The sequence below is a fragment of the Triticum aestivum genome, chromosome 3D, assembly GCF_018294505.1.
Source record: "Triticum aestivum cultivar Chinese Spring chromosome 3D, IWGSC CS RefSeq v2.1, whole genome shotgun sequence".
NCBI lineage: Eukaryota > Viridiplantae > Streptophyta > Magnoliopsida > Poales > Poaceae > Triticum > Triticum aestivum.
The window spans coordinates 131,958,003-131,971,190 of record NC_057802.1 but is presented as its reverse complement, the minus strand read 5'-3'; the positions used below and the strand labels follow the sequence as shown (position 1 = coordinate 131,971,190).

The following is a 13,188-nucleotide window of genomic DNA, read 5'->3' as shown; positions in this document are numbered from 1 at the left end:
GACCACCATCAGGGCGGCAAGACGATGATAAATCATTGGCGACTAGCCACAATGGATTCTTCTCTCTCATACAGACATAATTTGCTTGTGTCTCGCAAGAATGGGCTATCATGCAAACCAAATCCATATTTTTGTAGAACAAACTAATAACATGTCAAAGACACTCAAGGGTAGAACGAGCACCAACTGTATACATCACTTAACTAATATAACTTGACCTATTAAACAAATATATTGTGGTGCGGGTGGGGGACTTGTGCCCCCCCCCCCAATATAACACTATAAGGTCGGGAGCGGGCCGTAATTCCTATTCATTCATGGTTGATAGAGCTATTGTCCATTAGGTGATAATGGGTAACAATGGAGAGCTCACCGGCTAGTACGGGCAGAAGGCGATGTTGTAATTAGCCTCTGCTGCGCTAGTAAGGGCAGAACGGCAGGTGAAAGTTAGCCTCTGCCGCGCTAGTGCGGGCAGAAGGTGATGTGGAAATTAGCCTCTGTCGCGCTAGTACGGGCAAAAAACGATGTGGTAATTAGCCTCTGTCGTGGAAGACTGGATCTTCCCCCCGCCGGAGCAGCCGACGTCAAGGCAGAGTGCCTGTGTGATATAGTGGTCTCGAATTCTAACTTGGAATTCACATTTCATGATATCCACATTATTTTTTAATGCAAATTCAAATGCATATGATGACTCCTAGGTTGGCGAGGAAACTTTGTGTGTATTCATGCGTATGACCACACACATACAAATACCACAACAATTGAGTCAATAAAGTGTATGTAGTTTTTCAAACTATGTTTGACACGAATTCAAAAGTTCAAATGTGTCATCTAGATATGAATTACAGAAGCAATGCATGGTCACCATTTCAAATTTTGCAATCCACAGAAAACTGGGAAATAAATATTTAATGATTTATTACCTTCCTACTGTGGCGTTAGAGCACAGCTCGCTCGTGAAGCAGGGTGGCTAGTTGGGTGCTTACAACCGACCAACTCGGTCACTTGTTTGAACCGCAGCTACGCTTCATATTTTTTTCATGCATTTTTTCCTCCTTGCTGAGATGTGGACGCTCTACCATGAGGTTCCTCGCTCCACCTTGGTTGTAATGCCACGGTAATAATTCACAAGGAGGACATCGGGCCAACGGCCTTGGGGCCGCGGTGATGGTTGCAGGTGGGGTCGTGTCGGTGTGGACTGACGGTGGCCAACTTCGATGGCCCAGGCGGTGATCTAAGGTGTGATGACATCCCATCCATACGCTAGCGCCATTTGACCTGCCATGGAGTACTAGCTGACGCGACTACCCAAATATCATCAAGAAGGTGACTGGAGCACCGCTTCAATTCCAAGGCGAAAACTCCTTTTTCTGGCCTTTATATATGGGGCTCGGCAATGATGAATCTGTGTTGTTACCTTGATGAAGAAATTGTCTACTCCCTGATTTGCTCGCTATCACTAGTTGGTCTAAGCAATCTGAATGCAAATTCTTGCCATGGTCGTCTTTAGCCGGACATGACCATGACGGTGCGAGGGCGTGTATCCCTTTTTGAAGCTGTTGTTGTTGTTGGGGAGGAAATTGACTTTTCATATCTTGTAATGGCTTATCGTAGTTGTCTAAGTTATGCACTCATCTTGTTGATGTTTTTGGTATTGTTGCCCTGCATTGACTTAAAAAAGTTGCGTTCATCATGGTGATGCAAAGGCCGGGGGTGGTTTCAACCTCCTCTTCGGGGATCTTTTTGGTATACCGTAGCTAGTTCTAACACTAGGTTCAGTTGCAACTATCCAGATCATTTTAGGAAGCAATGTCCCTTGATTCGAGGTTTAACATATGTACATCCTCAAGGATTTGCTACTCGATGCAAGCTGTATCCATCTAGGTGGAGTGAATGGTGCCTTGGGCGCACTTGTTTGTTCAAAAAACTTAAAAAAGAATCAAGTGACAAGTGTCCGAGTGTTTTCCGGCACTAAACTATGAGCACTACCACTCCACTTCTCCACCAGCGCAACCAAATTAAACGCTTGGTCAGTACTGGGCCTATATTTAATTTTGTGGCAGGAGTACTACGCGCAATTGTTAGATAAATTAGCAATTTTCTTATTAATTGCATACATAAATAAATCATGATGATAGCAATGACAATATTAATCTCATATTGATATCTAAATATGTGAGCACATACTAATCATAGAATTGAAACACCTACGGAAACAACAAGTATGTCCAACACATGAACGAATAAATAGAGGATGAACTTATTATATCCTCCGGGACAAATCCGCAATGTCATCGGTGGCCTTTTTTTTGGTGGCTTTGGAGTTTTCACCCATGGCGATATTGGGGAGGTTGAGGAAAGTGGAATTCCATTTTACAGGGCGTTCATCAACCTCTCTCTCGGTTTACAGGGCGTGTGTATACCCTGTAAAATGAACGCAGAGTTTTCAGCCGTAACTTCGGTTCAGATCTGAGTATACCCTACAATGCCTTATATGCATGCAGATCGTACCAGCCTACCAGGCCCGTGCGAGTGGGCGAGCATTACGGAATCTCCGTACTGCATGGTACCACAGGCGAGTGGGCGTCTGCTAGCTACGGAGCTCCCGTATCCTGCAGTGTATAGTACTACGATTGATGCGGCTATACATTCATAGCGATTCTCAGCGATAAATGTACTTGCGCCCTCCGTGTGGAATCGTATGCTCTGCATGCACTACAAATGTTGCAGTTGCACATTAGCACAGATTGTTCCGGTGGTGTATGTATGTAGTACATCAGTGCAAATATCATTTCTCCGTAGAATCTCTCCACGTGGTCTACAGGTGATAGTATATGTAACTCGTACAATAATCCGTGTAAGTTGTTTTTTCTTGCCATAAACGTATGAGAGTATTAACTCCAGACCGACGACACCAGTCAAAAAAAAAAATACAGACCAACGAAAGTAAAATCAGTGGCGGAGGACGATATTTCCGAAGGTAGGGTGAAGTCTTGAGCAGTTTTTTAATGTATAGAACCAAAGTAATCAATACTACACACTAAAAACGTACACTAATATGTTTATGTGGTCTCAACGGAATAACCAAATGCAGTGAAAATGTAAATATTGAAGACAAGAGAAGTTTTGGAGCATATCTAAAGGTACCTCACTGAAATGATGATCAAACAGCGTGGTGATGGAGTTTATAGCAGCATAGAAGGTGTCAACGTGAAAAACATGGTCATCAGTGAAATTGTTTCGTCGACTTATTAGTTTTATTTTCTCCATTTTGTAAAAATAGCATCCATATTTGGTATTGGAATGTCGTTATTGGTGCAAAAGACATTGACATTTTTCAAGAGTGGCTCCCAACTATCATTTCTTCAGTTGGTCAGACACGTTCTCACATCTTTAAGTTGTGAGTATAAATCTTACAGACAGTATGGTGATTAAGAGAAAAAATTCTCGCTCTTTCTCTCATTTCCTTTTTCTCCATGAAACTAATGAATACTCCTATATGGCGACCTTTACAGATAACCGTCGTAAGCATGGTGTACATGCTCTTAGTGGGTACCCGGCTCTCAGTAGATCAGATCTACATCATTGTAATTCTTCACTGATCAATACCACAACATAAGCATATGATAGGGTCCAACGGTGGCTTGAACTTGGGTATAACCATTATGTCACCATTTTCACACATAAGACCCCTTCAAGCACACCCTTTTCTCTACTATCATCCACGACTCTACGATACATCGTAAGATCGGCTGCGAGAGGTCCCTACAGAACCTAGACTCGCGAGCAACCTACGCCGCTACCTGAGTTCTACGGGATCACCCACGGATCAACCGCAGATCCACCACAAACATGACCGACCACCAACACATCAATCAGTAACCCAAATTGCCGCGTAGCGGGGAATTCCCGACGATCGGCTAACCACCGGGACAAGGCCCGAACCTCTTGCCACCCAACCGCACACCTTTGCCGCATTTGCAACGTCACCACCGACGACGCACATCAAGCACTGCGACGCCGCCATCCCATGGCCGGAGATTGAAACCACAGGTAGAAAAGCACCGTTTGCGCCGTCGTACAAGCATGCTTTTCTCGATGACATCTTTCGACGACAAAGAGAAGGCAATATGGTGGACGAAGCTGGGGAAGGAGATAGTTGGTGGTCAAAGTGCATCTCCATTATACCCTAGTTGGCTCTGGTGATTTATGAAAATCCATTAAGAGTGTTGATGTTTCGTTCATGTTATTTCAGGTATAACATGTGATCTTCTTGTGCATCACGTTTGGCTACAAGTGGAACATCATTGGTGACCCCACAAAAACCTTCTCTGGTTGTTGTCCTCATCACCCTCTTAGTATGTATTTTCAAGGTTTTAGTGAATCCAAGATTCACATCGAGCATAGGACAACCGTACCATGAAGAGGGGCACAAGCAAGTACTTTGCTTGAACTCCAAGAACATATCCTAAGCCAGAGTCTTCCAAAATACACTCGCTAGCCATTCCCTTTGTACGAGGTTCTCTAAGCCACGGTACTTTTGAAGATTGATCTTCCAGTAATACAAGACACTTAGGGTTATTCATACTCAGAGAACAAACAAGGTTTAAACAATTCAGAACACCTATTATTTTGTTCCGGAACTGCCGAGCCAAATCCACCTCGACATTCTTTGTTTGCTCCGGCTCTTCCAAGCACAACATTTTCCGCCGGCACTTCCGGGCCGTCTCAGTTTGCTTCTCTGCTTGTCACGGTATAAGTTCTTTTCAACCGGAACTTCCGAGCCGTGACATGGCTCTTTTGTGCAAATTTTCATTCCAATAACTGTGTTGTGTACTACGGTACTGCCGATCAATTGGTTCTACCCAATACTTCCAAGTCGTTCTATCTTTCGCAAAGAGGTGCTACCTTTTTTGTTCACAACCACCATTCCATCATTTGCCCCTTGGGGCACTTGTCTATTCAAAAAGAAGAAGAAGAGGGATCAAGTGTTGTTTTTACGTCCAAGTGTTTTCCTGCACAAAACTGTCAACTATGAAAGCACTATTGCTCCACTTCACCGGCGCAACCAAATTAAACACTTGGTCAGTACTAATGCATATATTTAATTTTTCTTGGCAGGAGTACCACGCGCAGTTGATGGTGCAACGAGTGCAACAGATTACAGCAAAAAAACAAACTGAATCCACGACGAGGGACAAGGAGCGGCGCCTCCATACAAAGCGTGCAGACGTACACGCAGACGCAGGCGATCAGCACAGCAGTAGAGCCGTGGCAAGTGGCAAGCTGCACTGCACGCAACCGACCGAGTCGGCAAGGCAGAGCGCAAGACACATGTGCGGACGTGGGCTGCCCGCCGCAGCGGCCGCGCATCCAAGTCAAGTCAAGGAACCACGACGGACGAGAATGAGACGGCGCATCGGCATCTCCATCCTTCCGAGCTCGCTACTGCCTACTGGAGTGGAGTATGTTGGGGACGCATGCATTTGTTTTTCTTTCTTGTTTTATTATTGAATGTAGCGGCGTGCACATGCATTCCTCGTGTCTCCGTTTGACCACGGCGAGTGACGCCTGGGTGTGCCGTTGGCAAGGAGAAAAAAGGAAACCACGACGAATGTGTGCGCTTCTCGCATCGAATGATTGTGTTTTTGTCTCGTCTCGACACAATGTGCTGGCCGTCCGTCGTACCCCAGGATTGTGCTGAGTTTTGTGTTAACAGTAGATAGTGTTGTGATCATTTTGAGATGGTCGTGTAGTATTAAGTACTACTACTACTAGTAGAATATAATTCATGCATATTTGAGATGTGGATTCATATATTTACGGAGGAAAATATCATTTTCTTAATTTGCAGCTAGCAACTAACCAATTATTACATGTCTCGATAATCCCGGTGGACATGGTGACATCAGATCTTTTAGGCATGACAAATCTGATGTTTTTAAGGCAATTTATATTGGCGTGATGATGACATATTTAATCTACAAGCACGGCAATTTTCTGACAAAAAATAAACTGAGGCGAGGTTGCCATCCTCAGAGAATATAATTTGCTATGAAAACGTTCGATTTGCCATGGTCAGAAAATCCGACACGAGTGTAGTGTAGTGGAGTCCAAATCTTATCACCGTGAAGCCCACCAAGTCCAGTTATGAGTGCACAATACGTGTGCCACCAAAGAGAATTTAGAGAGCGGCTAGGCTTCGGACAACTCTTGGATCTGCGTCGCCACAACCGTACGTGACCAAAATGCAAGGAGCTCGAGGCGAGAAACACAATTATTTTGGAGGCTGGCTGTGTTGCCGGCCGCTGGCTGTATTGCCGGCGACAAAACTATTTATTTTGGAGGCTGGCTGTGTTGCCGGCGAGGACGTGTAGGCCGCTGGCTGTGTTGCCGGCGAGGACGTGTAGGCCGCTGGCTGTGTTGCCGGCATGAATTAGGGCCGCTGGCTTGAATTATGGCGTGGTATTTCAAAAGTTGGTGTTTGAAAATGAAGACGGACAAGCGTTGGGCGCACTGCCACCGCATCCTAGGACAGACCCGGACACGGCCCCATTGCCGAACTAAATGGATTCGGACCAAACGAACGTCCATTTGGGATCGTGCGCTGGAGTCGGCCTTATCACCGTGAACCTCGCCAAGTCCAGTTATGAGTGCACAATACCTGTGCCACTAAAGAGAATTTAGAGAGCGGCTAGGCTTCGGACAACTCTTGGATCTGCGTCGCCACAACCGTACGTGATCAGCACAGTTGCGTCCTTGCGGGCATGAAGACGAAAGATGGTCCTGCGATGTGGAGAAGTATCCAACTGATGCGACATTCCATTTAGCTTGGTGATGACCGTGTTTTATTTATTCGCTCACGGCACGGATACCAAATCATAATGCGATTGCAAGTTAATTACCGGAGTATACTGTGTTTTGCGGTCGTCTGACAGGGCGGTCCCGCAAATGTTGATTGAGGCGGCGAGCGATGGCGATGGCATCATCGTCGTCGGCTCGGCAGTTTCCTGGTCAAAGTAAATGAGCCCACCACTCTCCGGCCACCTGCCCCCCTCTCCTTCTCCGCGTTCCCACATCAAAAGACAGGACAAATGGCTGAGCTTTTCTCATGGGAAGGAGGGAGGGAGGCCACTACTAAACTGCGTCGCTGCAGGGGCTCACATGCTGGCGTAGTCGTAGTCCCGCACCTTTATTGTTTCGAGCAGTACAGATCTTGGGGATCCTCCACGCACCACTCGTACTCGCGCCAAACCTAGGAGGGAGAGCCCCGGCCTTGCAAAGACCTCGAGGTGCCCATTTGTTTCCTCTCTCTCTCTCGCTCTCTCTCTCTCTCTCTCTCTCGTTTTGTTGTAGAATGCGTAGAATGGCGCCCCAAGAACTCTAGGGTTCCCGGCCCTTCATTTTCGTTCCCCCCTGCAAGTGTTCTGGTAAATCCTTTCTCCTGGCCGCTCTAGGCTCTGGGGTTGTTCAGTTGGGGTCAGGCCAAGAAGAATGTGTAGTTAGAGTTGAATAAATGTGCTGTTTGTTGCGATTTCTTGGGCAGTTTTTTGGCTTGGTAGCTAGAGTTTTTCCGTGCTGTTGAGAAATATATGTATAGGGGAATTCGGTGGTTCTTTTTACTGTTTGCTAGGGTTTACGATTTGTTCAGTTTGATTTCAGGGGAGTTAAGAAATCAAATGGCCTCTTTATTCCAACTACCACCTCCTGGCCACCTCCATCTCCTTTTTCCCTTTTTATTCATTTATTTACTTTCATGTGGGTGGAAAGCAGGGCGCTGCCTGTGATGAATTACCTGTTGCTGACATGATGCCTGTGAAATTTGAGCACCGGTGAAGGCCAGGTGGCTGGCTGGTCAAGCCGCAGATTTTCCGTGGGCAAAATAGAGAAAAGCCCCCCATAGCTTTCTTCTGTAACCAATTTCAACTGCTTGTCCTTGCATATTTAATTAGTCAGCAGTCGCTATTCCTCGCAAAAGCCAGAAACTTGGAAGATATCATAGTCTATACTCTATACATACAGCCAAAAACTCCTAAAATTTCTGTAGACTAGTACGAATAGCTTTCTTCTGAGTTTTACTGATTCATAGGTTCCTCTTTGTTCCTATCCAGGATCTTGAGTCCAGAGTCAAGACAGACATCGACTCTTAAAGGAAAAATAACTTCTTAAATTATGTTATAGGGAAGAATCAAGATAATGTAAGCAGCCTTCTTTCTTTGTTTTGACCAGGAAATTATGTTTGCTCACTTGAATTTGTGTATGATATATCGTCTGACCATTTTAGTGTGCTAATTCATCCCTGAAAAACAGAATGCCTCAAGACAGTTTCAGATCAGTGGTTTGCAGGTCCCTTTCAAAGAGTCACCCCTCCAGCTCCAGGAGCAAAGATGGCAGCTATCCCGAAGGGATTCAGTGTGATGCCCCTTATGTTGTCACACTGCAACCCACGGTCTGCCGCAGCTGCCAAAGCCAGGATTGGCGCCCCTCGCAAAGCAACCGGGAGGGGAGGTCCATCTTATCGCAAAGAGATTACGTGATGGGTTCCACACTCTCGAGGCATTTCGCCGAGGACCTCCTGAGAGGCGCCATGGACCTCCAGGACTCCCTTGTCATGCTTGAGAAGTTCCAAACTGTGTCACAGAGCATGCGGCAATCAACTAAGCAGAGAAGGCCAGGGAATGGCGAGGAATCGTTGGACGTGAGCGGAATCCGGGAAGCACTCTTCGAAGCATCAATCGCCAAGAAGCTGGTCCCTGGAAGTGTCAGCAGTAGATTCGACGGGCAACTAAGGAATTCTACCGACGAGCTGAAGAGAGTGATCAAGGACAGCCTTTACAGGGCGAAACTCTTGTCAGTGTCCTCCAATGGTGAGCAGCTGGCCTCCTTGAGCCAGTCATCACGGAGCACGCCAAACAGTACCGCCGTATCCAAGTCTACTAAGGAGAAGAAGGTGGTGCCAAGATCATCATCCTGTCCACCTGTGCAACCTGACAAGTCCAAATCCCCAAGTTTGGTACCAACAAATAAAACCCCGAGTTTGGTAGCAAGGCTCATGGGTCTTGAAGGTTTGCCCCCACACAACGGAAATACCGCCAAGAAAGACGAGACACTCAAGACAGTAAGTTCACCAAGGGCGCAGTTTGATATTGACATGCCTAGGTCAAAACCAACACCAGCAGAAAAGCTACCAAGGCAATCATTAGGAAAGGACTCTCAGCGTAAGGGAAAGGCAGGGCAAGAGATGATGAAGACAATTCAAGTCAAGAGGCTTTTAAATACCATGAATTCTGATGAGCACAAGGTCCAGCAGCGCAATCTTCAGATGAATTTTCCTTATTTTCACGAGGACACCCTTCCTTCGCAAGATACCTCAGCGGCTACTGAAGTTGCTTCAGTGAAATCAATCCAAAGAGAACAAAGGATGGGCCAAGCTCAAACCAAAGCCCCCAAGGATGTGAAGGTTGTATCTCATAGAACTCGAAAGCAGCACATAGAAAAAACTGAGATCAACAGTAGAAGCAGCAATAAACAGAAATATCATTTTGCTGATAGGAAGGGAGAAAGGAGGAAGGATGTGAAGGCTAAGACAGCATCAGCATCTCACACTAATGCTAAATTAGTGAAAAAGACTGATAAGAAATCGGTTGCATCAAGTAGCAATCCTTCAACATGCCGTACAATGAAGCCGGTCTTACGAAGAACACCTGGTAGTTCTATAGAGAAGATAGTGTCAAGTAGAAATGTCAACAACTCAACTCTTGATGACATTGTGGTAAGCATCCTTCACTACATAGCATAGACTGAAAATCCTTCATGCTATCTGAGACACAAAACTACTTTGAAGCTGGTAACAGAATGACCATAAGCGAGAACCTTTTGAAATCGAAATCTTCAGATTCATAAAATAAGTATGCTTTGAAAGCCATTCAAATATTTGATTTTAGGTGTTTCAGTTAAATCAGACATACCTTGAATGAAATGGTTGGTTCAAACACTTACGTCCTCGGACCTTTTTTGGTCACAATGCAGGCATATGAGGTGCACAGAGAGTTCATCCAAACTGATTGTCCATCCACAGAACATAGTGCGACACCTAGTGATGAAAGCTGCCAGAGCGCTGATTGGGACACAGAACCTTCCATCGATGGTAATAATCACCAAACTTTTTGTTCTTCTAAAAGCATTTTCATCAGTTCTGTTTATATCACTGTTATCAAAAGGCCAAAAGTAGGAATGACATCCAATAGTTAACTCCAATATACTGCTGATATGTGAATGAACTGGCCAGAAAGGAATTACAGTTTACTTCCAGGTGCCTTGGTTCGGGTTTACGATGAAATGGTTCACACAAAGTGCTACATCTACTGCTGATTTATGTTATTATATGGTCTTGAGAATAAGTTTCACATAGCAATTACCAAATTTGGTGATACTGAATTCACGTAGACAATCTTACAATTTTATGGTCAAATTTAAGAATATTTGACTGCACGATTTCTAGGATGGCCTGTATTTAGCGACAAAGAGAGTACCATGGTTTTGTTTTGTTTTTTTTAGAAAAGGAGGATTACCCCCGGCCTATGCATCATTCCGATTCACACAGCCATTTATTAAAAAGGATTATCATGATTTTGTTTGTGGGTTACATATTAATATTTCTTAATGAGAGAAGAATTAATTGCTCTCCCTTGCAAAAAAATAGTAATTTCTGGCAGTAACGCAATTCCTTTTCATGGCAGACGCTCAGGAAGATTTTAGCGGGTGCAGTGAAGCTTCACTGATTTCCAGCCAAAGCAGCCCACCAATAAACAGAACACCAAAAAAGGAAGTTGAAATAAAAGATGAGATGAATTTGCTTCTCCTAAGCAGCAAGTCATTCGTTAACCAAGCAGCACAACTCATAGGCATTGATGCATATGATTACGACCATCTGATCGAGCAATACAAGGATACTGGAAAGGCTGAAATGGGAGACCGTGAACTCTACATGGACATAGCAATGGAGCAACTGGAACAAAAACATCGTCAGGGGATTAGTCTGTATTACACTGGATTCAGGACCCAGAAATGCGGAGCAACACCATACTTCTCCCTGGAGGCATTGCTAGGTGATATCAGTGATGGAACACGGGAGCTGAAGAGCTACACCGATGACAAAGACGACCATGGCAGTGGCACCAAAGACAGCATGTCCATGAAGCTGGAGAGGGATCTTGGATGTGCGGACGTGTCGATCAACAGCGTGTGGGACATGGGGTGGCAGGACTGGATCTGCATGGAGGAAACAGAGTGCTGGGTGCGGGACGTCGAGGAGAGCGTTCTGTCCTTGCTCATTGAGGAGGTTGCTTTGGAAATGCTGGCAAACTGACCAGAGAAAGATGCGAAGTAGGAGAGGTTCTTGCCTGTCGTGGAGATTTAGCTGTAGTCTGTACATCATTGGCACAGCTCGTGCTTTCAGTTGCTTTTTCTGTAAGAGTTAGTCGCGTTTGTTTTCCTGATGGGGGCTTTGCCTTAGTTAAGAAACTACTGTAATCTGTGCATAACTTCATAGCAAGATGTCCTCATAGTTTATTTTTGCAATACTTGTGACAGACGATTTCTCTAATTATCTGCCATAAATATCACGACAATAGGGCAACCTTCTATTCATGTAAGATGAAGACAGAAAATGAGACGAGTGTTTATCTTCTCTTGGCAATGACACAGAGATGTGGCCCGATCATGTCTAACTGAACATAATGTATTTTTTACTATGCTAGATATTATCCTTCAGTTACATACTACCTTTGTAAGCAATTATAACACGTTTTAGATCACTAAAACAGTGATCTAAAAGTCTTATATTTTTTACAAAGGGAGTATTTCTTAATTTACTGTCAAATACTATATCTTTTTATAATCATCAGCATTAATCGCTTGAGAAGGTAATTAAAGATAGAGCCTTGCTTCGGTAGACCCCTCCCCCCCCAACAAAATGTAGAAGGGCAGAATGGTCATACGGAAGAAACGTATGCCCACTCAGGGCCGGTCCTGAGATTTCGGGGGCCCGGGGCAAGAAAACACAAAGGGGTCCTAAAGCCATATTTTTCTCTATCTCGGTTGCATCTAAATAGTCAATGCCCCATATTTTATGTTGCATTGTCATGTCAACCATCCAACAAACAAAGGTCATAAACATTAACAGAAAAATGTGTCGCTCTTTTCAATCGGTCCTACATGTTTCTATTAGGTTTGTGCCTACACTAAATATTATTATCCTATATTTATCACTTTTTCAACAGTAACTAAAGGCATTTCACGGAATTTCTAACAGAAGTACTTGTACCTGTTATAGGAAAATGTCAATATCTCCTTTCTTGATCTCAATAAACTGATATGCAGGTTTATTTTCTTTAGTTATTACCAGATGCATACTTTCTAGATAACATCTTGCTAATTAGCACACACAAATATGATACAAGAAATTAAAAACACTGTTAGTTTAATATAAAAAATGCTAAGAAAGGCTTGGAACAAAGATCTAGATGGCTAGAAAAATAGAAATTGCAAGATATTTTTCTGCTTACTAGTCACCAACAAAAAGCCGAGCTCGTCTTTTCTAATCCTAACCAACACAGGAAATCAGAATGAGAAAGAGATATGTATGGGGATGATCTTCATGAAACAAATGAACGACTTAAAAGACTTAGAAAAAAGAGAGATTTGCATCGGAGAGCAGGTTGATTGGAATCTGAAAAATTGTATTACCTTCTTCCAGTAATCACGTGCAGCAGCAGAAAATCGTGATTAGAAGGCATGGGCGGGGGCGCACTCAACCTTGGGGCTGATTCGTCCGCCAAATAGGGCGCCAGTATTGTTTTCCTGGCCGTTCAGCAGTTGCAATCTCGGATCCCAGAGTCGTGTGTGGCATCGATGAAGGATATTGCGTCGAGCGCTTGCACTTTTTTCCGTACGAGAGAATTCAAAGGCAGCGAGCGTACTAATCGGCCGGCAGTTTTGCTTGTGATTAGCGTCTCCAGTGGCAGGGAATCGGAGTAAAAATCGGAGAAGATTACGCCCGTGCGGCAAGGCGAGAAGATTGCGATCTGTTGCCTTTTCCCCCCTTTCTATAGAAATCAGTCGATTTTACATGGGCTAACATCACGTATGTTATATGAAAACCAAGCAACCGGGGGCCCTTCGTACTCG

The 13,188-nt window shown here is 44.5% G+C and overlaps 1 protein-coding gene across 3 annotated transcripts; it reads left to right on the top strand.

The window, feature by feature from the left end:
* Positions 1–7,038: 7,038 nt before the first annotated feature.
* Positions 7,039–11,702, top strand: LOC123077866 (uncharacterized). 3 transcript variants are annotated; one of them, XM_044500198.1, is made up of 5 exons: positions 7,039–7,292; positions 8,112–8,198; positions 8,311–9,772; positions 10,030–10,147; positions 10,740–11,702. In XM_044500198.1, the coding sequence occupies exons 3-5, from the start codon at positions 8,312–8,314 to the stop codon at positions 11,366–11,368; spliced, it is 2,208 nt and encodes a 735-aa protein (XP_044356133.1). In that variant the 5' UTR covers positions 7,039–7,292; positions 8,112–8,198; position 8,311; the 3' UTR covers positions 11,369–11,702. The 3 variants fall into 3 exon arrangements, with proteins under 3 accessions (XP_044356133.1, XP_044356134.1, XP_044356136.1); XM_044500199.1 differs by lacking the exon at positions 7,039–7,292 and adding an exon at positions 7,293–7,430; XM_044500201.1 differs by lacking the exons at positions 7,039–7,292; positions 8,112–8,198 and having other exon boundaries at positions 8,285–9,772.
* The last annotated feature ends 1,486 nt before the right edge of the window (positions 11,703–13,188 follow it).

What these genes read in the sequence shown, in the direction of transcription:
- LOC123077866 (XM_044500198.1), top strand. Translation starts at nt 8,312, where the DNA reads ATGCCTCAAGACAGTTTCAGATCAGTGGTTTGCAGGTCCCTTTCAAAG. An exon ending in CAACTCTTGATGACATTGTG is followed by an intron (nt 9,773 to 10,029) that starts GTAAGCATCCTT and finishes GTCACAATGCAG; the next exon opens with GCATATGAGGTGCACAGAGA. An exon ending in CACAGAACCTTCCATCGATG is followed by an intron (nt 10,148 to 10,739) that starts GTAATAATCACC and finishes TTTTCATGGCAG; the next exon opens with ACGCTCAGGAAGATTTTAGC.